General features: G+C 45.7%; 1 protein-coding gene across 3 annotated transcripts; it reads left to right on the plus strand.

The window, feature by feature from the left end:
• Positions 1 to 59: 59 nt before the first annotated feature.
• Positions 60 to 26,871, plus strand: garnl3 (GTPase activating Rap/RanGAP domain like 3). Of its 3 annotated transcripts, none has more exons than XM_060050516.1 (25): positions 61 to 1,836; positions 2,238 to 2,264; positions 2,827 to 2,902; positions 3,216 to 3,314; positions 3,629 to 3,732; positions 6,745 to 6,853; positions 7,378 to 7,423; positions 7,779 to 7,885; positions 7,980 to 8,095; positions 8,791 to 8,913; positions 9,578 to 9,652; positions 10,470 to 10,584; positions 10,859 to 10,885; positions 11,475 to 11,579; positions 12,822 to 12,938; positions 13,665 to 13,831; positions 15,042 to 15,200; positions 16,378 to 16,444; positions 17,112 to 17,219; positions 17,574 to 17,692; positions 18,306 to 18,441; positions 19,923 to 19,982; positions 22,446 to 22,667; positions 23,217 to 23,340; positions 24,048 to 26,871. In XM_060050516.1, the coding sequence occupies exons 1-25, from the start codon at positions 1,777 to 1,779 to the stop codon at positions 24,220 to 24,222; spliced, it is 2,643 nt and encodes an 880-aa protein (XP_059906499.1). In that variant the 5' UTR covers positions 61 to 1,776; the 3' UTR covers positions 24,223 to 26,871. The 3 variants fall into 3 exon arrangements, with proteins under 3 accessions (XP_059906501.1, XP_059906499.1, XP_059906500.1); XM_060050517.1 differs by having other exon boundaries at positions 8,809 to 8,913; XM_060050518.1 differs by lacking the exon at positions 19,923 to 19,982 and having other exon boundaries at positions 60 to 1,836.
• The last annotated feature ends 831 nt before the right edge of the window (positions 26,872 to 27,702 follow it).

Raw genomic sequence — 27,702 nt, forward strand, 5'->3', positions numbered from 1 at the left:
CACATACATACATGTTGGCAACATGCAATAATACACTTGTGTTAGCATTCAAATGTATTTTGATAACATTTCTAGCAAAGAATGGGCCCATTATTATTGTCTTAATCTTCCTTCAGTGATTGTAGGATGATGTTTAGTTAGTTAAACTGCTTGTGGCGTTTTTCATGCTCGTTTGGGGTTTTTGAGGGACTATAATCGGAGTTGGCTATATTCTGTTTAAGAAATAACCTTAATTATATATTTGATTACACAACACGTAATTCAAACATGTGGAACAATGAGCTACATTTTTGTTCGGAATCCACCAGCCCCACAGTTGTCGTATATATCCATATGCAACCTATGACCTATGGTCATTATTTAATTTTCTGTAACATGCACGCATATATCCTGTATTCAATACATGAACATGTTATGAACACAATATTCTGAACAACCCCACGAACATATTGTTTCTAGATTCTTGTGATAGGAGCTGAGATGAGGGACATTAAATGTACACAATCTGAGCACAGTTCACGTTGATAAGGAGTTTATGAGTTATATATAAAGGTTCATTTACGCAAACCTAGATAAGGATTCATAAACAATAGTGCACTTCAGTCATTTACTAATCTGAAGATAAAGGTTTTATCCTGGTTTTCCTCCAATCCATAGTGCTCATGCCATTACGATGTTACGTGCCACAGCTGAGCTGCCGTAAATAGTTTTGCTTTTGGCATAAACTAGCTGGCTAGGAAACAGAATAATATACTAAGGTGCCCTAGAAAGAACAGCGCCTCCCAGAGTGCCGCAGAGGCAATGACCCCCTCATGTGTTAGAGGTCATTATTCATGCTCATTGTGTAGTGACTATTTCTATTGTTGACTGCAGTGATCATGGCATGCTGCATATTTATAGGATAAGGAATAGAGAACCAGATTAATATTGATAATTAATATTTTGTCAACTAAAATATCCCTACTCCAACACATTTCATAAATGCAACAAACTATAGGCTATTGGTTATTTTATATGTAGCATGACTATATATATTGGACGTTAGAGTCCAATATAGTGTTCTCTTCATTTTAGAGGTGGAATGGCTGGTTTTGTGGCTCCAGATCAATTTTATTTGGTGGGAGGGACCAGAAATGGCTCTTTTGATAGTGAAGGTTGCTGACCCCCAACCAGAAGTGACGTGAATTGGTGGGTGATCTAGGGTGTGATACACTTGGGAATGAGCTAAAGACATGGGGTCTGCGTTATATGAAAGGGGGCCTAAAGGACATACAAGAATATCAATGTGGTGGTTCCAGCCCAACCAGAGGTGATGTCATCCCTCCCTCAGAGGTCAGAAAACACACCATTAATGTCCACCATTTCCACTGAGAATAAAAGCAATGACTTCCTTTATTTAGCGCGCAGGCAAACTGATCGCTTGTGCAGCTGGAATTCGTGGATTCTTCCAAAACATTGTGCGTCACTTTTTGTGCACCATCACCCCAACTATTTTGAGGATACCTTGGACTCACACACACACACTCACTCACAATTACTCATTCACTCACTTTCACTCACTCTCTCACTATCACTCACTTTATCAATCACACACGACAGGACAAGACGGACGTAGATGACCTCACCGTCACTTCATTTCATTAACCAATCCCGAATAGCCTGAAGAATACACCTTAATCCTTGGAGTCAACCTCATGGATAAAGCAGAGTGCGTGTGAGTGTGAAGGTGTGGTCAGCACCAGCGACGTTGATGTTGCTTCCCCTCTTCACAGTGCAATGAACCTGGACAGGTTTGAGAGAGGCCCCCGGGAGATCCTCAACCCAGAGATCCAGAAGGTAAGCGCATAGATATAGAAATGGGTCTGTTGTAAAAGCCGAGCGTATTTCATGAAATACATGTACATTTACAGTTAAGGCATTTAGCAGACACTTTTATCCAAGCGACTTAGAATAAGCACATTTATCAGAAGAAGGAGAAACAATATATCGCTGTTGGTACAGTAAGGATGTTCATAGAACCAAGTGCCAAGCACTCACAACCGTTAGGTTAACCCATTCCCTATATACCACAAAGATAGGATAGGATACGATGCGGTATGTACTTTTTTTCGAAATGAAGCAGGGGTCTATCATAGTGTGAGTCAACCTGAGGAACTGTAGGTTTAATAGCAGATCTCCCTGCTGAAAGGGAACCTACTGTTAAATATTGCTTTTGCATTACGTTTCTGTTACCATAGGATCTACTGGTGCTGGAGGAACAAGAGGTAAGTGTTCCATTTCCTGGTCTGCTACGAGTTACCATGGCGACTGTATAGTAACTCTCTTTTTATTCAATGGATCTGTTATTTATTTTATTCGGTCTACATTGGCATTCAAGCAGCATTGGCATTCAAGCCGCATTTGTTTTTTTACTTTCTCTCATTTTAAAATGAGAGATCTTTTTAAAGGTATTTCTGTTTCGTCTGGGTCTTTTAATGTGTGGCCACTCAACATTACCCACAAACCGAACCAGACAATTAGGGTGCTTCACCTCCGATAAGCAAGCACATCTGCAGTGCGACCAACGTGGTGCATCAGAGGCCCTTAATTGGCCTCATTAGGCCTGTTTTCTGCTCCCGCACACATGGTCACATTTCACTACATGTATTCTTAGGGCTGACACTACCGCTTAGATATGGATTTGTTTTCTTCATTGCCTGTTACAGAGTTTGACCGTTTCTACCAACGATCAGTTTAGAATAGTTTTGTTGCCATGAAATTTTCCTGTGAAGTTTTAATGTTTGAAACTGATTTTACTCTTCTCATCGTACCATATTACTTACACAGGGTTCTGTCAACTTCAAATTCGGCGTGCTGTACGCCAAAGACGGACAGCTCACAGATGACGAAATGTTTAGCAACGGTGAGTGACCTGCCGAGGACATGCTAACACCTTGGCACCGACGCAGAGATGTGTGGTACTGTGGTACAGAGGGCGGCAGTAGCTCAGGAGTTACAGCGGGTTGGCCGGTAACTGCAAGGTTGCCAGTTCGATGCCCGGCTTCTCCTAGCGTGTGTCGAGGTGTCACTTAGAGACACCTGCTCCTTCCGAGCTGGCTGACGCCCTGCGTGGTTGACTCCGCCGGCGGTCTGTGGATGAATGGTTGCAAGTCGCTTTGGATAAAAGTGGCAGCAAATCCCCTAAATGTACACCCGCCCCGTGTGTTCTGCTTCAGAGACGGGCAGCGAGAGCTTCGAGAAGTTCCTCAGCCTTCTGGGAGACAGCGTCACGTTGCAGGGGTGGGCCGGCTACCGCGGGGGGCTCGACACCAAGAGTAAGTCTCATAACTGTATCACACGTCATATCGCACCTGCATGCTGCTCATAATAATGTCGATGGACTCAGCTGGAGAAATGGATCTAGTCATGGGTATTTTTTAACACCTTGTCATTTTTTTTCCTCCTTATACTCACGAGTTAGTTATTTAGCAGGTGCTTTGAGCCAAAGTCACCTTCAGCGAATTTAGATGCATGTCAATAAGGAACAGCTAGGGGTGGCTACGAGACACAGACTACAGGCACTGAGGATCGAATCCAGTACCCTTCGACTGTCCCGATCATGACCGTTTTCCTTCTCTCTCCACAACAGATGACACTACAGGAATGCAATCCATCTACACCGTGTATCAGGGCCATGAACTCATGTTCCACGTCTCCACCATGTTACCTTACTCCAAGGAGAACAAACAGCAGGTGGGAGGTTCTCTCTCTCTCTCTCTCTCTCTCTCTCTCTCTCTCTCTCTCTCTCTCTCTCTCCCTCTCTCTCTCTCTCTCTCTCTCTCTCTCTCTCTCTCTCTCTCTCTCTCTCTCTCTCTCTCTCTTGTGCCTACTGGTTTCGTATGTTGAGAAACTGTTACTCAAAGCATCTAGCCACATAACCTGGTAACATTGCAACCATTCTTTGACCAGTTGTGCTAGAGATGTTCAGTTTGACGTTCATATGTGGAGAACAGAAAAAAGTGGTTCTACATCCAAAGACCAGGCCATTGAGGCCCGGACTATAGTCTCATGTCGTCTTAACGCAGACCGTTTCGTCTCCACCACAGGGACTATTAAGGCTCTGGAAACAATATCTTTCCCCTCTGGCCATTCCAGCCCTGCCTTGGTCTTATTGTTTCTCTTCTCTGTCTGTGATTGCATTAACCCCCCTGGGTTGGGTCCATGTAGCTGTACTTAAAAGCCTTTGTTCTCATGGCTGAATCGGTTAAATGCTATTTATCTGTCCATGGTCATTGTTCTGTTTGGATACTGAAATGTCAGGGATGGTAATGCTGTTATAATCCAGCACAGGAAACAGGGTGAACAAACACAGTTATACTGTAGGACGACATGCTTTACGTAAAAACACAGCACTGCAGAAAATGGATTCACTTAAATGCAACCATTAACTTTAATGCTATAAAATACATCCGAGGAGACAGTAGATCAGTGAGTATGATATATATATTTTGTTTTTTATTTAATATACCCTTTTTAAAGTGGACGTCAGTGCGTTGGCTGGAGGCAAAAACAAATATTAGGCCTCACCAACTATCACAACTATGACATTGTGCTGTGTTGTTAAAAAATAAAATATAGTGTGGATAGTATTGTTTGTTGTAAGTCTGGATATGTGAATGAGGTTTATCCACCTGATCAGACATTGGAGATATAGGAGGAGGGACAGGTGATTGATCCTGTATATAATATAACAATTATGTAGTTAAGTTAATGTTCAGATATAGGTTATTTTATTCTGCAATGCAAGTGTACTTCACCATTAAGATCAAACCGCTCTTTACCATAACCATAGCTCTACCGAACTGTGAGTATTGTTCAATTGATGTTTATTATACAGCAAAGCCTTCAATAATCATACCGGTTTACATTTGTAATAACTGGTTTGATAGAAGACCTCTGGAAACAACCAATGCGTTCAAATTCAAGGTATTCAGATAACCTCACGCAGAAACCTCTTAATGGCTGCTCGCTGTGCCTTCTCCTGCCTCCTCCCTCTGCCCCACCCGCAGAAGGACCTTATTGTTCAGAACAGAACATGGGGCGATAACAAAGGAAGGGCATGGAAGGAAGAAGACCCACGCTCAACCCCAAGGCAACGTCTTCTGACAGTGTCCTCTATTTGTGTGTGTGTGTGTGTGTGTGTGTGTGTGTGTGTGTGTGCGTGTGTGTGTGTGCGTGTGTGTGTGTGTGTGTGTGTGTGTGTGTGTGTGTGTGTGTGTGTGTGTGTGTGTGTGTGTGTGTGTGTGCGCGTGTGTGTGTGTGTGTGTGTGTGTGTGTGTGTGTGTATGGGTTTGTGTGCTAGGGCTGCAACTAATGATTATCTTCACAGTCAATGAATCATCCTATTTTTCTTTCGATTAATGGTTAAATCATTTAGTACATAAAATGTCTAAAGTAAATAATACCAAATTCCATCTAAAGTTACTAGAGTTCAAAGTGATGTCTTTAATGTTAATTCTTTACCTGACCACGAGCCAAGAAATCACAATTATTCATTTTATAATGATCCATGAACAATGTATTTAAGATTTAACTCTTGTAATTTGCTCTTGAACAATGGCCAAAATTATTAATCGGTTGTCAAACTTATTTCGACCCACTAATTGTAGCAGCCCTAGTCTGTATGTGTGTTTTTGTGTGTGTGTGTGTGTGTGTGTGTGTGTGTGTGTGTGTGTGTGTGTGTGTGTGTGTGTGTGTGTGTGTGTGTGTGTGTGTGTGTGTGCGTGTTCATGTGTGAGTCGATGCTGATGTTGCATTAATGTGTAGGTGTATGCAGCAGAGATAGACAGAGGGGATGGAAAATAACTGGTTGAAGTCTAGAAGGAGGGGGGGAGCAGGTGTGTGTGTGTGTGTGTGTGTGTGTGGTGATCGGGGGGGCGCTGTCACTGCTGTTGTAGTTGTGAGAAGATTACAAGTCCTTGAATTAGCATATTTGGCTAAAGGGGTGGTGTGGCGACGCAGGCCGTGTGAGGCCAGGCGGGCTGAGGCTTGTTAGCGCCCTGGACCACTGCGGTGCCCTCGCAGATGGTGCAGCCCGTCAACACACACTCAAAGAACACACAAACGTGCACAGGCTTAGCAAACACACAGCTCAAACACACATACACGCACGCACAGTCGCGCACGCACAGTCGCACACACACATCAATATCTAAGACACCCACACACACACGTGATGAGCAAACGCGCAGCTCAAACCCACAGATAGACACGCAGTCAAGCACGCAAGCAATATCTAAGAGACACACACACAGGCAAACACAAACAAATGCATCAGCAAAGAAACTTTAAACACGCACACACGCATGTGTTAGCATAGTGTAGTGGTGTTAGCAAGTGAATGCGTATGTTTCAGACTCAACCACACTCTGTCACTACTTTTGCTGCAGTGCTGGAGTATTTCCTCTACTCCTATGTTGTCGTAATTTCATTCTGTCGCAGTCGGCTGCATGCATTCTCCCCTATCTCTCCCTACAGCTCTTTGATTCCCAGCCATTCTGCGTTTTAAAGTGCTGCATAAATACATTTCCCCGCACGGACGTGACTACAGACTGGGATTGAATCATCCGGTGGACCTTGCGATCCTTCAGACTGATGAACCTTAAAGGCTGATAGAAGCCAGACACCATCAAGCTTATTAACTAACGTCATGTGTGCGTCATGTCTCCCTTTCTCCTTATTTCCCATCTCCCTGCCTCTCTGCAGGTCGAGAGGAAGAGACACATCGGAAACGACATCGTCACCATCGTGTTCCAGGAAGGAGAGGACGCCTCGCCCTCCTTCAAACCGTCCATGATCCGATCACACTTCACCCGTATCCTACCTCACCGTTCTACCCATCAGTTCTACCGCTCACCTATCAGTTCTACCGCTCACCCATCAGTTCTACCGATCACCTCTCAGTTCTACCGCTCACCTATCAGTTCTACCGCTCACCTATCAGTTCTACCGCTCACCTCTCAGTTCTACCGCTCACCTATCAGTTCTACCGCTCACCTCTCAGTTCTACCGCTCACCTCTCAGTTCTACCGCTCACCTGTCAGTTCTACCGCTCACCTATCAGTTCTACCGCTCACCTATCATTTTAAGGATATATTGATGTTATTTTCGTGTAAATTAACATATCATTTCAAGCCCTCATATTGTGTATAGAGACATTTACCGGATATATATTTTTCAATATACTGTTTTTCTATTCAATATTTATTCTCGCATTCAATCCAACATTTTAATGTGGTTAGCTAGATATTTTTACATAGTTTGTTACTTGGTACAAATGATGTTCCATCAAAGTGCATAGGGTGCTGCATCTTGTTGCTGCCTTGACCTCATTCTCAGATATATTTGCATTAGTTAGATATAACAGAGAGAATGACAGTTACAGGTGAGTAGTTTTGATTTGAGTTTTGACATAAGCAACGACTTATGTAAAGCTTTCTATGTGTCAATTGAAGTAAGTGTCGATGTCGATATAGAATTCTATTACACAACTTGGTTGAACACTCAATCATGAAGCAATGACATTCTTTTAAATCAATAAAAGAATCATTTATTTTGTCAAATGATTGATTTATGCGGTTAGTATCCCTGTAATAAGAAGGATAATGTACAGCAAGCCGGTTCCAAATCAACACTTCAGGATGATTCAAGACCTCACCATATCAGGGTTTATCATTTATCAATACGGCCAGTTCGCTGTACTGATCCCGGACACGGACGTGTGTGTTCCTCCTCCCCAGACTGAAGATCTTCTCAGAAGAGAGCGTTCCTCTGTTCGGACCGCCACTCCCCTCCCCCCCAGTGTTTACGGACCACCAAGAATTCAGGGACTTTTTGCTAGTAAAACGTAAGCAGAGACAATAGCGGTGACGCCTGAGGCTAGCAGAGCCCTCCTCTGGTGCAGCGGCCCTCTGATGACCTCTGACCCTCTGACCCTGCAGTAATCAACGGAGAGAAAGCCACGCTGGAGACGCCCACCTTCGCCCAGAAACGCCAGCGGACCCTGGACATGCTGATCCGCTCTTTGTGCCAGGACCTGATGCCTGACCTGCCCAAGGTACACCCGACCCCCCGAGAGAGAGGCCCCTGTGTCCCCTCCACCCCCCCTTCAAACCTCACCCATGCTCCTCTACCCTTTAGGACTACAGTCTCCTTTATTGTCCTCCTTCTCAAAGGCCATTCAGGCAAAAAGGGCGAACAGAGGAAGACTCTCCTGTCTGTGGCGTTTCACCCAGCGTACCGCTGTGTACCTCCGCTTTACTCTGCTCTGAACCGCCTCCGTCGCAGCCCTGGCTGGCGGGGTGTGCCTCTGCATAATGCAACACACTGTATAATACTGCAATGCTGTCTTTCTGAGCAGGGATCACAGCCCCCCCACCCCCCCCCCCCCACCACACCACAACTCTCTGATCACTTTGACTCCTCCCCCTCTTACTAGCCCCCCCCCACCATGTCTCTGATGACTTTGACTCCTCCCCCTCTTACTACCCCCCCCCCATCATCTCTCTGATCACTTTGACTCCCCCCCCCCCCCTCCCCCACTGTTCACTGTTCACTGTTGCTCCTGCACCGTGACTTGGTTCTGGTTCCTGCCTCAATGACCTCCCGCCCTCCCATCTCTGCTGTTGCCGGGTCAATCTGAGACCCTTCCTTTTCTCTGTTTCATCCTCTACTTCCATGTGTGCGTGCGTGTGTGTGTGTATCGCTACCCGTGTGTTCGCGTGCGTTTGCATGTCGGTGTTCCATGCGTAGGCTCCTTTCTCTCCGCAGAACATGCTGAACCGACGCTCCTTCAGCGACGTGCTCCCTGAGTCGCCTAAGTCAGCGCGCAAGAAGGAGGAGGCTCGGCAAGCAGAGTTCGTCAGGATAGGACAGGTAGCCCCACTTATAGAGACACACTTGGATACATACATAGAGACATGGCTAGGACAGCTAGCCCCACTTATAGAGACACACTTAGATACATACATACATAGAGACATGGCTAGGACAGCTAGCCCCACTTATAGAGACACACTTAGATACATACATACATCGAGACATGGCTAGGACAGCTAGCACCACTTATAGAGACAGACTTTGATACATAGAGACTTAGATAGTGAGACGTAGATACATATGGACTCAGATACATAGAGAAATGCATAGAGACATGCATAGAGACTTAGATACATAGAGACCTACATGGATAGAGACATGGGTAGGACAGGCAGCATCACTTATATAGACAGACTTAGGCATACAGGATACATACATAGAGACTTGGTGGGGAGAGTGTATGGATGATGGCTGGTTGAAGCAGCCTCCCTGGCCCTGGTCAGACTGATCGGACTCTGGGACTGGGTGAGGATGCACAAGTGTTGTGCATTTAACAATCAATGTGCACTGGTTACACCAGCCATCACCACACACACTTTGAGAGACCTCAAGAGATCGTGCACTCACTAACGTACGTACATCCACCCATTGAGAGGCCCATTGAACCAGGCAGTATTGACGGTCTCCACGGTGGACCCTGTGCTGCTTTTTGCTTCTCCAGGCGCTGAAGCTGAAGACCATCGTGCGAGGAGACGCCCCCACCAGCCTTGTTACCACTGGCCTATGTCGGAAAGAGGTGAAGCCATCACTGTAGCACCAGTGGGCCCTGCCTGTCCCCGCTAAAGAGCAGGACATTGTTGAGGGAAAAAGGAAAGGTTATGCCACCAGGGAGGGTCTAAGCTGCTTACAGCACCTTAAGATAGACATCCCAAGGTTTGGACAGCAAACGATAGTATTTCTAATGAAAAAACTTGATGCAGAATCATTGTGTATTTCATTATTTATTAATAATAAATGTCATATTGATATTTGTTAAGCAAAGTTCACGTTTGTTTTGTGTGCAGTGCAATCCATCACGTCATGTTGAGGACTGATGTGATAAATGGAAAGCCCAGATCCATCAGTGACTGAATGGTTTTCCTAAGGGCACTCTGTGGGTCTCAGACTGGGAAGGAAGACCATCTGAGGGGCGGGTCGAAGGGTGGGAGTAGCATGTAGCATAGCTCAGCAGGTTGCATCGAACCTGGGTCACACCAACTGTAATGTACATCAAGTGTGTGCTTAGCACATACACTACAGCAGGTGTTTTTGTCTGTTTGTGTGTGTGTGTTCTTATCTGTGTGTATGTGTGTTGGTTTTGATCTGTGTGTTTGTGTGTGTGTGTGTGTGTGTGTGTTTTTTTGTGTATGTGTGTGTGTGTGTGTGTGTGTGTGTGTGTGTTCGTTTTTTAATCTGTTTGTATATGTTTGTGTTTTATATGTGTTTGTGTTTGTGTGTGTCTGTGTTTTCATATGTGTGTGTTTGTGTTTTCATATGTGTGTGTGTATGTGTATGTTTGTGTGTCTCTGTGTGCGTGTTTTTTTCATATTTGTGTGTGTGTGTGTTTTCTGTAGCCATGGGAATCACAGCCATTCTGCAGCACGTTCCCGTACGAGATTGTGTGCGCCGACTCCTGGGGTCAGTCTCTGCTTGTTGCCACGGACACAGCAGGGGTCATGGTGTTGGATGGTGAGGTCACCCTTATCGATAGCCCTCCATTGTCCTCTTCCTCTCTCTTCCTATCTCTCTCTCTCTCTCTCTCTCTCTCTCTCTCTCTCTCTCTCTCTCTCTCTCTCTCCCTCTCTCTCTCTCTCTCTCTCTCTCTCTCTCTCCCTCTCCCTCTCCCGCTCCCTCTCCCTCTCCCTCTCTTTCTCATCCTCTCCCCAACTCAATCCGTTCCATTAGTTGCCATGTCTACAAATGTGATTATGTTTCTATGTTCCTTCTAATTCCTCTCTTTTAGGCTGCGACCCAACACAGTCTAATATCGGTGAGTGCCGTGTGATCGGTTCCCTGTCCTCTCCAAGCCTCAGTGACGTAGGGCTGCAAGCAGAGGGCATGGCTTCATTTAATATGCATAAAGGAGATGTTTGGGGGGTTGTACGTTTGAAGCCCTATAAACTTATTATTAAACCATTTCTGCTGGTTTTCAAATGTGCCAAGCAATGAGCTAGTAATGAATAATGTATGTAATCAATGTACTTTATTCATGTATGTCATCTGTATTTCATTTGTGCTCAATGTATAAAAGACTGTATAAAAATGGCACCTAAAAAAAATATGAATGAATAAAAAGTATTAAAATATAGAAATATATACACAAAAATACAGTAAGAAAATAGAACGACTGTACGAAAGAAAAAAAACGAATAGTCCAACTTATGTGTGTGTTATGTGTCTGGAATGTGTGTGTGTGTGTGTGTGTGTGTGTGTGTGTGTGTGTGTGTGTGTGTGTGTGTGTGTGTGTGTGTGTGTGTGTGTGTGTGTGTGTGTGTATGCGTAATGTGTGTGTGATGTGTGTGTTGTGTGTGTGTATCTGTGTGTCTGTGTGTGTGTGTGTGTGTGTTTGGTGGCTCCAGAGCAGCTGGCGGCGCCGCCCGTGCAGGTGTTCGACAAGACCCTGGTGGTGAAGCAGATGCACATCCTGGAGCCTCAGGACCTCCTGGTCACCAGGGCTGACAAAGGTGGGTCTACCTGGGACCCCCGTCCAGAACCAAGACACCTCCATCCATCAATCAATCCATCATCCGTACATCATCCATCAGTACTCTAATCATTACCCAGAATGCCCTCCATTGCCCATTCTGGATCCAGGAACCACCCCGAATCCTGGATGGAGATGCCTTGTTTTAAGTGTTGATGAGGAGAAAGACCTGTGCGATCCTTTGAACATTAACATACATCCGGATGAATTAGTGCTTGAGCTAGATGACATGGTTGGTGCATGAGCCGTTGTTCTGAGCAAAGACGCACATTTTTTCATGCAATTCATAGCCCAACTGACCCTGAATTAATTAATTCAACCCTAAACTTATGAATGCATTCATTCAAACTGTATGAAGGGGGAAATAGGAACAAAACAAATGCATCTTCTGTTGAGCAAACTCCACAGTTCAGCAACATCTCTCTCTCTCTCTCTCTCTCTCTCTCTCTCTCTCTCTCTCTCTCTCTCTCTCTCTCTCTCTCTCTCTCTCTCTCTCTCTCTCTCTCTGTCTCACTCTCTCTGTTTCCAGCTATTTTATATCCCTCTGTCACAAGAGCTCTGTCCACAGCTTTAGTGAACATATTGATCACATACTGTGTTGACAGGAAGCTAAGCTCAGTTCTGTGTGTGTGTGTGTGTGTGTGTGTGTGTGTGTGTGTGTGTGTGTGTGTGTGTGTGTGTGTGTGTGTGTGTGTGTGTGTGTGTGTGTGTGTGTGTGTGTGTGTGTGTGTGTGTGTGTATGCGTGTACGTTCTATTTGTGCTACAGGACCTCGTTGACCTATTAAACAAACAGCCTACCGCTTAATTCAATTGAACAGTGTAACGATTTCCTGGCTGGCTACCCTCCGGCTGACCAGGAAGTCTGGGCAGTCATTCGACAAACAGACACCAAAATATGATCATACAAAAAAAGATTATAGCAGAAATAGAATAGTCCCATTTAATTTTAAAAATTAAATCCTTTAATTGGATGCGTTTCAAACCGTTGCCTGAAGTCTTCTCAGCACCAAAACAAACACAAACTCCACAGTAATTATTTTTTGTTTGTGTGTGGAAATGCTGGTCGCTAATTCATGTTTCCACGAGCACAGACACTTTTCTAGCAACTGTCATACAGTGTTCAAAGCCCACTCCACATTTGGACAAGCTGGCAATCAGCCTTGTGTGCCTAAAAGGACAGTTTAGCAGGTTTTATTCATTGAGTTGATTCTGTGGATGCAGGTAAAGACGCTCGCCTGTACGTGTTCAGACTCAGCTCACTGAAGAGAGGACTGGAGGAGAAGCAGGCCGTACGAAGCAAGTGTGACAGCAGGGAGAACAAACTGGAGAAAACTAAAGGTAGGCTGTCTGTCTGTCTGTCAATCTATGCATGCATCTATCAGTCTGAAAACTAAAGGTAGGCTATCTGTCTGTCTGTTTGTCTATATCTATCTGTCTGTCTGTCTGTCTGTCTGTGTCTGTTTGTCTGTCTGTCTGTCTGTCTGTCTGTCTGTCTGTCTGTCTGTCTGTCTGTCTGTCTGTCTGTCTGTCTGTCTGTCTGTCTGTCTGTCTGTCTGTCTGTCTGTCTGTCTGTCTGTCTGTCTGTCGGTCTGTTTGTCTCTCTATCTTTCCGTCTGTCTGTTTGTCTATTTATATCTGTCTGTCTGTCTGTCTGTCTGTCTGTTTGTCTATATCTATCTTTCTGTGTGTATGTCTGTCTGTTTGTCTATATCGTTCTGTCTGTCTATCTGTTTCTCTCTATCTTTCTGTTTGTCTGTCTGTTTGTCTCTATCTATCTGTCTGTCACTCTTTCTTTCTATCTATCTATCTGTCTGTCTGACCTTTCTTCTGTGTGTGTGTGTGTGTGTGTGTGTGTGTGTGTGTGTGTGTGTGTGTGTGTGTGTGTGTGTGTGTGTGTGTGTGTGTGTGTGTGTGTGTGTGTGTGTGTGTGTGTGTGTGTGTGTGTGTGTGTGTGTGTGTGTCTATGCGGTCCTTGACCTGTCGTGTGCTTGTGTACGTGTGTGTGTGTGTGTGTGTCTATGCGGTCCTTGACCTATGTCTTCTGTGTGTGTCTATGCGCTCCAGGCTGCCACCTGTACTCCATCAACACACACCACGGCTCAGAGCTGAGGATAGTGGCGGCCATCAGGAACAAGCTCCTCCTCATCACCAGGAAACAGCCCCGCCCAGAGGGCTTCAGCGCCATGGCATCGGCTGCAGACTCGCCAGTCGAGGAGTTTCAGTACATACGGGTACGGGACTGCGTGTGTGCGTGCATGTGTGTGTGTGTTTGTACTTGTATCTGTTTGTGTGTGTGTGTGTGTGTGTGTGTGTCTGTGTGTGCATGTGTATGTGCGTGTGCGTCAGCATGCCGGTGTGTATTTCCGTGCTTGTGCTTGTGTGTCTGTGTGAGTGTGTCTGTGTGTGTGTGTGTGTGTGTGTGTGTGTGTGTGCGTGTTAGCCCCGACATCTTATTGCTCTTTCAAGCAGACAGTTGGACCAATCGAATCGTCCCCGCCTGACATTTAAACTAAGGAGCCCCGCCCGAGGTGTCTGCAGGCTCCTAGCACCCTAACTTATGTCCTTGTATGTTCCATCATTATTACTTTCCCTTTCTGCACCTTGTTTTATTAAAGTTGGCTGAATGCAGCGCTAGATGAGCTCGTTTTTTCGGCTGTTTGCCGACCAACTAAATCATGATAATAATTTCCCAGTCCCAATTATGAGTCATACTTTTATTATTACTTTAATGTGTTGCTCTCAATTACTTCCGTGAAAAAAGTTCTGTCAGAAAATCGAGATAGGCTAATCAATAGGTTGTTGTGGCGGCCTGAGGTCAAAGTGGATCCCAACTTGGTAAATGGTAAATGGACTGCATTTATACAGCGCTTTTTCTAGCTAGTGGCCACTCAAAGCCCTTTACAATATTGCCTAACTTTCACCCATTCATCCATTCATTCACACACCGTCGGCTGAGTCGGCCACGCAGGGCGACAGACCGCTCATCAGGAGCAGTCAGGGTTAGGGGTCTTGCTCAGGGACACCTCGACGCTAGGAGGAGCTTATTACTCATACTTTAAATGCGTTGCTCTTAATGCCTTCTGTAAAGAAAAGTTCAGTCAGTGAATCGAAGGATGCAAATCAATAGATGGAAAGACAGTCTGCGTGGATCCCGCGGGCAGCAGTAGCCCATGAGGTAGATCGGGTTGACTGGTAACCGGAAGGTTGCTATCCAACGATCCCCGGCTCCTCCTAGCCGAGGGGCCGAGGGGACGCTGAGCAAGAAGCCTCACCCTGACGAGCTCCTGACGAGCTAGCTGTCGCCCTGCGTGGCCGACTCCGCCGTCGGTGTGGGAATGTGTGAGTGAATGAATGTGGAATGTGTGAATGGTTGGACGTCGCTCGCTCGCGAACCCCAACGTATCAATGTGACCCCCAACGCGGCCCTGCCCTGTTCCGCAGGAGATCTGCCTGTGTGACCCCCCCGCGGTGATGGCCCTGGTGGACGGGCCCACAGGGGAGAACGACAACATGATCTGCGTGGCGTACAAACACCAGTTTGACCTGATCAACGAGAGCACCGGAGACGCCTACCGCCTGCACCACGTGGACGCCAGCAGGGTGAGACACACACACACACACACACACACACACAGAGGGAAACACACACATACATATATACAGTATAAAGCAACGCAAACACACACATATATACAGTATAGAGCAGCACACACACACACACATATATACAGTATACAGCAACACACACACACATACACAAACACACACATATATATGGAGCAACATGCACACACACACTGCCGCATATATATACTGTATAGAGCTACACATACAAAAATACATATATGTAGCGCAACACAAACACACACAGAAACACACAGAAACACACAGAAACACACGCGCGCACATAGAGAAACACACACACACGCAGAGAAACACACACACATGCACACAAACATGGAGAAATACACATATGCGAGCGCATTTTCCTGTAGAAACATACTCACCGAAAAACACACAGACCAATACATACACACACATACACACACTTATATGTTGACAGACAAAAACGTCAACGGACAAAAACACAAACCCACGCACACATATATTCATAAAACAAACACATACACACGCAAATGGTAGTAGGAATGGGAAACAGACACACACACAAATACAAACAAACCCAACCACAATCACACACAGACACACACACACACCCATTCAGCCAAAGATTCTGTCAAAGTGGTCTCTGCGGGGGCTCCTCAGGGATCTGAGGGGCCCGCCTGTTGCCCGGTCCATTTGCCTCTTGGTTACCGAGACAGGAGCCACCGTCCTGTTTGCAGCTCCCGGCGGAGGAGGGCCGCCCCGGGAGTACACCAGCTGGAGCCACAGCAGCTGGGCTCTTCACGGAATCACGATTCCTTGTTTGAGAATTTCCACTGTGAAATTGTGTTGCTCAACTGATGTATACGTATATGTGTCTGTGAAAAAGAGAGGAAATGTGCACCAATGAATCAGACATTGTGTGAGCGCGGGGAAGGGGAAGGGTAGTGACGTTTCGTGGTCCGACTCCCAGCCCAAACGTTGTGTGTTTGAGCCCCGAGGGGGAACCCTACCTGTAGACGCCGGGCTGATTAACGACTCGTGTCATAATTCGCTTTGAGCAACTCTGGATGAAACAACCTGCTAAATAAGTCATGGGTGCCGGGAGTGTGGGTGAGTAATGCATGCTGCGTAACGGCTCCCATCACGGCCCCCTGCTGCTCTCTGCTCACAGGTCAACTTTGTCGGCGCCATCGACGTCTACGAGGACGGCGAGGCCGGCCTGCTGCTGTGCTTCAACTGTACGTCCACCTGTTCTCTCACTGGGACACTTCATTACACACAGACTGAGGATTGATGCCCCTGGCTTCAGACCGCACACTTGCCGTACAGACCCGGATATTGGTTCTGTGACAAAACATTTCACAAATCAAGGAAGAGTTGTTTTTAATGATAGGTTATGTTGCTTTATTTGTGTCCCTAGAGAGTGAGGTTGCAGCTATAAAGATAAAGAATGGACATCCATGTATATTAAATATCAAACATCACATGGACAACATGGAGATAGAGGCCTCAAATGGTCCAAAGTTAGACCATGCCACTGGATAAATAAAAGATAAAGTATATCATATTTAATATGAGGTAGACACAATGGGTAGGAGGACACAAGCCCTGAATAATCCCCGCAAAATCATTTTGATTAAAAAATGTTAGAGGGCTGCAGTGGATCAGGATGTAGAGTTGGTTGGCTGGTAACCGAAAGGTTGCTGGTTCAATCCCCGGCTCCTCCTGGACCGAGGTGACCCTGAGCGAGACGCCTCACCCTGACCGCTCCAGGCAGAGAGGTGTGGCCTCCCCGTCTGCACAAGCTACAGAAAGGAGGAGACTTCCTTTCCTTCTCTTTCCATGGACAGTAATGCATGTGTGAAATAACAATGATAACCTAAGAGGTCCTCTCCGCCCCGACAGATAGCTGCTACTACAAGAAGGTGTGTCCGTTCAACGGCTCCACCCCCATGATCCAGTCCAACACCTCCGACTTCCACTTCAGCTGGAACCAGATGCCTCATGCTATCGGTAGGTAACCACGGCAACGGCCGCCTCCCGCACCCTACCCCGGCGGCGAGGCCCCGGCCCTGAGCGTGGTGTAACCATGGTAACGCCGCGCCAGGCCATGTCGACGGGACACAAGCCGGCCCGGGGTGGCGGCTTGTTCTGTGTGTGTTTGTGTGTACGTGAAGGTGTGTGCATGTTTGTGTGTATGGGCACATGCGTGTGGAGGTGTGTGTGTGTGTGTTTGTGTGTATGTGCACATGCGTCTGCAGGTGTGTGTGTTTAGTGGTTATCAGCATGTGGCTGTAGTTCAGAGTGTGGCCCCTAGGGTGCTCATCCTCCTCCATGCTCCATGGCGTGTGTTTCTTCTGCGCGCAGTGTGTGCGTTCCCATACATCCTGGCGTTCACGACGGACTCCATCGAAATCCGGCTGGTTGTCAACGGCAACCTGGTGTACACGGCAGTGGTCCCAGAGCTGACGCTGACGGCGTCTAGGGTGAGAGGAGTGACAGATGACTGAGAGGCCTCAACCCACTGGACCATACTCACACCAGAGCACAGTGCAACTGTTCTATATCTGTTTAACGGCCGTGATGGATAGACACATAACAGAGAGAACTATTCCTTAATTCGCCAGTATGTTACATTATCTGTAAGGATCTCTCTCTCTCTCTGATATCTCATTTCAAATCAATTTTTATCTTCCCAGTGAGAGACATATCTGGCAGTCGGCTATTAGCAATAATACGCACATGATTCACACACCACTTTTACTCTTTTAATGTTATGAGAGGACATAAAAAATTGTTATTATCCGGCAACGAACAGATTTATATCTCACCGTCATCTGTGTCTCTCACTGTCTGTTTATCTCTCTCTCTGTCTCTTTCCCTCTCACTCTCTCTCTGTCGCTCTCTCTCTCTCTCTCTTCTCTCTCTGTTTCTCTGTGTTTATTCTCTCTATCTCTCTGTCTCTCTGTGTTCATTCTCTCTATGTGTGTCTCTCTCTCTCTCTCTCTCTCTCTCTCTCTCTCTCTCTCTCTCTCTCTCTCTCTCTCTCTCTCTCTCTCTCTCTCTCTCTCTCTCTCTCTCTCTACCATCACCCTGTAGTCGGACATCTACTTCGTCTCGTCCGCGCCGGTCAACTCGGCCTCCACCTGCAGCTCCAGAGACACAAGCTCCCTGAGTTCCCCTCAGACTCCCACTGGATACGAGATGCCCGTGTTTCCCTCACCCCTCAGTGATGGTAAGCCCCCCCCCCCACCCCTCCCCGGCTACGCCCACCATCGCCATGTTTGTAGTCAACTGACAAACCCTGTTGGGAACCTTTCTGGACAAGAAGCCTGTTGTTATTGACATCTCGCTGGGGACTTGTAGTCATGCTTTAGCACAATCACATTCTGTTTCAATGCGACATAATTTTTTTTCAGAGCAACATTGTGGAAGCATTATTTTTGGTTTTATATTATTTTGTTTTATCACAAACATAGAGAAACACACACACCTATACATATGCATATAGAAACATACTCACTTGCAAACATACAGACCAATACATACACACGCAGACATCTATATGTTGATGGACAAAGACACAATCACACACTCATATACATAGACAAACACATAGACATTCAAATGGGAATAGAAATGGGAAACAGTCAGACACACACTCACACAAATGCCGAAAAATAAAAACACATTCACACATTTTCAGTTTTATATTATTCTATAATACACCCTAGGGCTCTAAGTGAGGCTTCTTCTGATAGAGATAATGATGAAGGCAATAACACACAACACCATGACCCAGACAACCGCACACGGGCCAGGCCGTCTGCAGACCACACACGTTCAGTATTAAGACGAAAACCACTCCATTCACTCACGTCTCGACTGGTGATAAAACGGTCCGCTCAGTGTTAGTGGGCGGGTGTCTTGTCTTGTCCCGCCGCTTCATGATATTTACAAGTCCCATTAAAGCTAACAGGGTTAAAGTTGTCTTCTGCTGCAGTAATGAGCGAGAGGGGCCAGGGGGCCGGGCTGGCTAGTAATTGCTTTGGGAGGGTTTGATTCTACTTCACGTCTTCTGATCTGTCAATGTATCTGTATCACTGGTGGTCATGTGTGTGCGTGTGTGTGTGTGTGTGTGTGTGTGTGTGTGTGTGTGTCTGTGTGTGTGTCTGTGTGTATGTGTGTGTTAGAGAGAATGAGGGCAAGTGTTTGTTTGCACATGAAAAGTGTGTGTGTGTGTGTGTGTGTGTGTGTGTGCGTGTGTGTATGTGTCTGCGTATGTACGTGTGTGTGTGTGTGTGTGTGCGTATAAGAGAGTAGGAGTGGACACATGATTCACAGTGAATTCACAAAGTGGAATCATGTGTGTGTCAGTGTGTGTGGTCTGAGTCTAATCGTGTCTATCTTTTCATGAATGGGTTTGTGTATTTGTGTTTGTGCGTGTGTCCGGCGTGCGTGCGTGTGTGTGTGTGTGTGTGTGTGCGTATAAGAGAGTAGGAGTGCACACGCAGGAGGGTAAGAATGTTTTGTGTGTGTGTGTGTGTGTGTGTGTGTGTGTGTGTGTGTGTGTGTGTGGTCTGAGTCTAAGCGTGTGTATCGTTTCATGAATGGGTACGTGTGTGCGTGAGTGTTTGCGTTTCGTGCCAATGAAAACACCAGTGTGGGGGTGTTTTTGTATTTACTTCCTGTGTTATCCTCTTCTCCCTGGCTCAGATTCTATACGGATCCCCTATGGTACCAAGCTTTCCCTGTACATGTCTAAGGATGCGGAAGGTACTTCGCATGCTGCTGTGCTGCCCCGGCACCCACACCCCACCCACACGCCCACCCACTAAAATGCACGTGCACCCCGAGCCAACACGCCCCGCCCCCCCTCTCCTATACCAAGGTGGCTCCCGTCGGCACGCTGCCTGAATGTTAAGTCGCCACTACCTCACCAGAGAAACCCCAGGAAGGGAGAGAGGGAAGGGGCATGGAAGGGAGATGTGATGGAGGGAGAACGGATATTGCAAATACTGACGAGGAAACAACACAGAGGAGGGAGTGTGTGCATTTGTGTGCAAGTATGTATGTGTGTGTGTGTGTGTGTGTGTGTGTGCGTGTGTGTGCGTGTGTGTGTGTGTGTGTGTGTGTGTGTGTGTGTGTGTGTGTGTGTGTGTGTGTGTGTGTGTGTGTGTGTGTGTGAATGTGTGTGTGTGTGTGTGTGTGTGAGAAGAAGGGATACAGAAGAGAGAGCTAGAGGAATAGAGGGAGGTAGAGGAATAGATGGAGAGAGAGGGAGGGAGAGAGAGAGGCAGAGGAATAGATGGAGAGGGAGGGAGGGAGGGAGGGAGAGAGAGAGGCAGAGGAATAGATGGAGAGAGAGGGAGGGAGAGAGAGGAAGGGAGAGAGAGAGGTAGAGGAATAGAGGGAGGAAGGGAAAGGGGGGGAAGGGGGGACAGGAGGATGGAAGAGTCTGGTCTGCCGCAGCATGATTTACAGATTGCACTGTCACCATGGAGACTTTTGTCAGCCCTCCCCTCAATCCAGAGCGCTCGTCCAAAGTGAGGGGGCTTGATTGGTGGGGGTTGGGGAGCGAGAGGGAACGCTCAAAGAGGGACGAGAGAGGGGGGGTAGAAGGGACGCTGACAAAAATCTTGCTGTTTAACGTTTGCCTGTAACATGCCTGCTTTCAATTGGTCTATCCGGGAGAGATTTGTTGTCCTGTTTTTGTTTGTTGTGTGTCCAATACGTAACCACATCGGCCAACCTCTGAATAAGGCCGTTACCGATGTGGCTGCGTTCATTGGCTGTCTCCTCCCTGCACCCTTCAGAGATACAATGACAAACACGGTGAAACAGACACCTGTGCTGCCAGTGTCTCCGACGCACCAAATATCAATTAGCGCTCCAGAAAACACGAGCTCGCGCCTCGCTGTGATTCAGCCAATGTATTCACCGTCCAGTCCTCAGCGCCGCGGGGAGACACTCCCCCCACCCTCCCCCACCCTACAAACCTCACGTGGAATATATTGTTGTTTTGTTTCAGCAATAAATGGAATACATCTCTCGATATATTCATCAATTGTATGCATGCTTCTCTCTCTCTCTCTCTCTCTCTCTCTCTCTCTCTCTCTCTCTCTCTCTCTCTCTCTCTCTCTCTCTCTCTCTCTCTCTCTCTCTCTTGTCTTTTTAGGTCTCTCTCTCTCTCTCTCCCTCTCTCCCCCTCTCCGCCTCTCTCTCTCTCTCTCTCTCTCTCTCTCTCTCTCTCTCTCTCTCTCTCTCTCTCTCTCTCTCTCTCTCTCTCTCTCTCTCTCTCTCTCTCTCTCTCTCTCTCTCTATCTCAGCACTGTACTCTATTATGTATTTTTTCTGGTTGCAATAGCTCCAGAAACTAAGAGCAAGATGACGAGCGGCTGAAACATATCGGTGGTTGTCAAACAACTTGCCTTTGTCCCTCCTCTTCCTGAGTGTTTTTCTGTTCACCTCTGACACACTGACATTTCGCTCCCTGATTCGACTACCTCCACCCCTCCACCGGGTTCAGACTTTGTTTGTACAATTTGGACAAGGATTATGTTGTCCAGAATTGCAACAGCACCCTCTGGTGGAGAAGTTACAGCACCCGCTGCGCTTTTACCGATTACAATGGGCCTACACATTCTATTTATTCCTGCGCAACAGAGCTAGGAGCATTTATAATGTGTTCAATAATGGTCTGTGACTCATTCGGCAGCTATATCGGAGCAGTCATAATGTTAAACTCATATTAGATACTAGTATATAGGTTGATAATGTTGTGTCTTTATGAGATGCTATTGAAACATGTGTACGTGTAGTAGTTTTATTTTAATGCATTACTATACATTTGTCAGTACAGGTGCAGCATGTTTTCATTCCCACAGCGTGACTGCTTCAGAAGGTTGTGTTTTATGCCTGGCCATGTAATGCGCCATGCATTATTAAACACAGCATGATGTAAACATTATACACAGTGAGCACTACATGTATCATACATCAGTAATCTCTCTGTGCCCTCCCTACCACTCTGTTTCCCTTTGTCGGATTCTCCTTTATAAATTCTCTTTCATTCTCTTTCTCTCTTTCATTTTCCATAAATAATAACCCATATGTCAATGGATTTCTTTATAATATTATATCCTGTTTTCCTAATGTTGTTTGTTTTACATGCTCTTCCTCCCCCCAAACTCCTCCTCTGTCCTTGCTCCCTTGCTCTCTCGCTCCCTCGCTCCCCAGGTGAGTTGGCGTGTAAGCACATCTTCAAGATCCCGCTCAGCAACCTGGTGGGCCGCAGCATCGAGAGACCGCTGAAGTCCCCGCTGGTCAACAAGGTGCTGACCGCGCCCACGGCGGCCATCCTTGGCCCCTCGCCCACCCTGATCTCCGCCTCCCACTCGCTGTCCCTGTCCCGCATGGAGATCAAGGAGATCGCCAGTCGCACACGGAAGGAACTACTCGGTAAAACCAACACGACAACTTACTATCACATCTGTGTTTGGCGACGTGAAAAGGCTCCATTGTCATTTTTATTCATACATTCTTTACTTCTTCCATAGGGCACAAAAAGTGGGACATTTATTCAGAAAAATGCATTACATATCCACAATAAATGTCTGGCATGGATGGACTATGAATATATTAATAAACAGTGCGAAACCAATCTGCACCTCTGCACCACAGATTTACTCTGAAAGGTTAACACTATGCATATATATATAATATTATTAATAATAATATGTAACACTAGTCCGACCCGATGCACAGCTTTTACCGGTCTGGCTCCCTCACTTCCGTTTGTCATCACAGTCTTGTTTGCAGACAGAGAAAGGATCATCAGACCAGAAATCAGGGCCAGGTTAACACTGTCAATACTCTTCTTTACGCCAATAAAAATGTGTGTGACGCGTGTTGCAGGCTTGAGGGCTTGGGGGGCTTGAGGGCTTTGGAGAATGAGGGCTTGAAGGCTGTGCTGCAGCAGGTGTATAATGAGGTGTATTCACCGTTAAGGTTTGACCGAGGAGCCCAGCGGGAAGCCAGACAGCGGAGCGGTGAAACAGAGGAGGATGAGCCGGAAGAACATCCAGGAGGAGGAGCCCAAGCCCCACGCACTGACCTCAGTCAACAGCGACAGGTGAGGGGCTGTGAGCTTCAACACTTGTTTTGTGACACCGTTGGTGTTTTCACAACAAAGACAAAATGGGGTCATGGTTTTTGTTTAGCAACTCAATGAACAAGGACAGACAGAATGGGATGACCACATTTTATCTTAACCCAAGCTACATAGTATGTATTTTACTCTACAGATACATAGTCTAATTATATAGACACTGAACGATCGTTATTTTCCAAACACCAGCACTGTCTGTTCAGCTTCTGTCTGTTGTATTCCATATTGTTAAAGGGGTGCTATTATGCCACCAGTGTGAGTGTGATTAGCCACTACAAGCCTTTTGAAAATCTGCCGAGATTTTTAAACAGCATACAACGGCTAATCACACTCACACTTGGAGGCATAATACCATCCCTTTAAATACCACAACAACAGATGAGGTGGTTGATGTTCATTAAGGTCTAACATGTGTATGATGTGTGGTTGATGTTCATTAAGGCCTAACATGTGTATGATGTGTGGTTGATGTTCATTAAGGCCTAACATGTGTATGATGTGTGGTTGATGTTCATTAAGGCCTAACATGTGTATGATGTGTGGTTGATGTTCATTAAGGCCTAACATGTGTATGATGTGTGGTTGATGTTCATTAAGGTCTAACTTGTGTATGGTGTGTGGTTGATGTTCATTAAGGTCTAACTTGTGTATGGTGTGTGTGTCCCCCCCAGCATGGCCCCAGAGTCCCCAGACGACGCGGACCCCGACGGCCAGCAGCAGCAGCAGCACTGCATCCCCAGCCCCGAGCCGGAGGCCGAGCGGGCCGTGCTGCCAGAGGAGTGCCCCCTGCTGGCCGCCGCCTTCACCCTGTCCACCTCCTTCGGAGACGTCCTGGACCTCAAATGAAGACAATCTCCCGCCCGGGCCCAGTCATCGTTACGCTCCCCCGCCCCTGACACTGTGCATTGTACCGCGGTCGTGTTTTCCCTTTCTTTCTTTTTTTTGTTTTCCAAGTTGTCTGTTCTTTCATTTTGATTTTTTACATTTTACGTTTGCATTGTTACATTTGTTTAGTTGTGTATGGTGTCTACGGGTCTCCCCCCCCCCCCCCCCCCCCCTCCTTTTCATCAGGTGTACTGGGGACCAGTTATTGTCTTGTGAACCCCCCACCCTCCCCAAGGTGAGAGCGAGGCGGCGACAGCGCGATGTTTACTAATCAAGAGTTTTGACCTTCGACCCCCTCGACCACCCTATAGAGATACTATTTATGGTGACAACCAAAAAAACCTGAATGTAAATGTACGCAACAAGGCACGACTTCGCCCCTCCTGTGTTCACTGTGCGCTGCGGAGGTAGCTCTGGCTTCTCCTGTGTAGTGTATGAAGTGATTGACCCACCCATCCCCCTCCCCTGATCCGGTTTCAGATATTTTATGATGTATGAACATGTATGTGTACATCTGTTTATACATTAAGATGCATATACATGGACGGTATGGCTGTCATGCCTGTAATGCATATATCAATATATTATAAAAATATGTATACATTTTATTACCATGTTTAGTGAAGGTATGATGTTTTACACTCTTCTCACACACACGTCCCTGTTGTTTGCGTTCCCCACAGTATAGGTAGGTAGGAAGGTAGGTCGATAGGGCTGGAGCCGCGCGTCCCACAAGTGCCATTTCCCAGCATCCTACACTCAAGACACCTCTGAACAACCACCATACGCCGGGGCCTAACAGTAGCAGCCATGATTGTAGTAAACACTAAATATTAGGTATAAACACCCAGAACTATATTCTCTTGGCATCGATTTGGAGGCACTCCCTTAAAGCCACATGCATTGAGACAACCTTCTCGTGAAAACAATGAGAATACCTTAAAAGAAATGCATGACTTGCCTTTGCTAGACGTATTGTGTATTTTCTACCTTTACACTTTTCACATACAGTTTGCAATGCATATGACTACCAATGTAAGACTAAACCAACGTGTGTGTGTGTGTGTGTGTGTGTGTGTGTGTGTGTGTGTGTGTGTGTGTGTGTGTGTGTGTGTGTGTGTGTGTGTGTGTGTGTGTGTGTGTGTGTGTGCGCTTGTGTGTTAGGTTGTGTAAGGTATGTGGATCTCTACAGCTCAGGAGGCGCATTGTGATGTGGTCATTAACGATACCATAATAACAATAAATACAATTAATGCTTAAACAAATACATCACAATGCTTTGAAAGAGCATGAAACTGCAGAGGTCAGTTAGCTATCTCACTATGTCAGAGATTTGAACAAAAGACAGATAGAAAGAATATAAAATATATCAATAATATCAAAAACTTTATTCAGCACCTTTTTTTAACAAAGTTCCTAATACACCAATTCTTACAGAAGGTAGGAAAAGGTATGATGAGAAGAAAATATGAAATTCAAACCGAATAAAACGTTTAAGAAAAAATCGAACTTATTCAAGTTCTTCGAGGAATTGTGTTGAAGTGGTTTTTATAGTGATAATCCATCACAGAGGTTTTCTCACACTTTTGGTTGCTTTGAAACAATTCCTTGGTGACCATTGAGTAAAATGGGCTACAACATCATCTGGAAAAATCGAACCGGCCCCATAAGCTCTTGAATCCACACGAAACACACACACACAGAGACAAACACACACAAACACACAGTCCTCACAGCACGGGAAAACGAGTATTATTTTGGCTCAAGGTGTTAACCAACACTGAGCGGTAGGTCCGGTAGGTCATGGTACACACACACGGTCAAGGTGTTGGAGCGCACAGAAGAGCAGTGCTTTGGGGCCCTCTCTGTGGATCTAGATCATCCTGCCCTGCTTGTCTCTGTGCCTCCTCTGTCCCACAGTGCTAGCCTACAGCTTCTTCCTTTGGACTCTCGTCCCACTTCACCCCTAGCACTAAATACATTATACATACATATATATATATATATATATATATATATATATATATATATATATATATATATATGAATAAAGGGATAAAGATCTGGTAGGTGTATTTTTTAAAATTGAAACAACCTGTTAGCTATTTATTGTTCCTATTAAGTGTGATTTGGGAGTGTTTGTTGGCGGCAGTTTGTACCACCGCTTCTCTTGTTATTGTTCTTATTATGATTATTATGATTATCGTATTATAATACCAATCAGTCCCTACAGTCGTTTCATTCTCGGTTTATTTGGGACTCCTTTTTTCTACCTCCCCTGTCGTTTTGCAGTGTTTTCTTTTGTATCTGAATTAATATTTACTGTTTAGACTGTTGCTGAACTTTTCTGTGATATCAAAATGAGTAAAAAAAAAATCTAAAAACTAAACAAAACACCAAGTGTCTTAAAATATTGTATTGCCATTGTTTTTAATGCCAAGTACTACTTGTAAATGTTTGTGTATCAAATGTGGCCTCAAATAAAACTAAACTATATTATTATTATTATGATTATTATAATTTGGGCATTTATTTTAAGTGCTGTAGACCACTGCTGTGAAAGTAGTTACTTCTGTCCCTTGATATGTAATAAATATTTATGAAATTTGAGCAGACTAGACTAGTATTGTTCAACCAGATATTGAGTCACTGCATTGTTTCAGACAAGTTTACAGGTTTTACACCGGTGAGATCATCCAGATTCAAGTTGAATAACAGTTTGGACATTGGCGGGGCAACAAATGTCAACATATGGGCAAGTCCTTACTTAAGCCAAACAGAGAGGATCCTGTCCTCTCTGCTCTGGGTCAATCGGGTTGGAAGTAAAACTGAAACATCTTCCCAGAAAAAGCCTTACCCACAAATCTGATTGCATATTAGTCTGCCTTGCAACATCAGAATGTACATCGCTCTGATGTACATTCTATTACATCAGAATGCATCATGGGATGTTTTGTTAGAGATACCCTTATTTTGAGTGGATTCAAGATAGTAAGTACTGTAAAATAGTACCATGTTATTACCATGGACCTATTAAAGAATTATTACAGGGATTTTTCTGGCCTCTGTTTTGGCGCGAACCATTCGTAGGTTTTCGTGTGTCTGCAGGAATCTTCATGCATACCCTTTTGAGTAGGCTTCTATAAAATCAGATGATCCTGAACACTGGTATTAACCATCGACTGAGCCTCACATCTAAACCAGTTGCTGGTGTGGAGGTTGTGCGGAGTATGTTTCTTGTTCGCCACTGGGTGGAGCCAGCGAGCAGTTTAACGTAACCCAATGGGATTCTGTACCGTCAACCATATACGTAAACGTGTTACGTCAGTTATTGGTAATCTGTAACCATTATCCGGCATTATTTTCGTGATACGTTAATGTAAAATGATAGCTCAAATGTGGGCACCTCTGCATAGAAGAAAAATTAAGAGGACAGCGGTG

Source organism: Gadus macrocephalus, chromosome 4, assembly GCF_031168955.1.
Source record: "Gadus macrocephalus chromosome 4, ASM3116895v1".
NCBI lineage: Eukaryota > Metazoa > Chordata > Actinopteri > Gadiformes > Gadidae > Gadus > Gadus macrocephalus.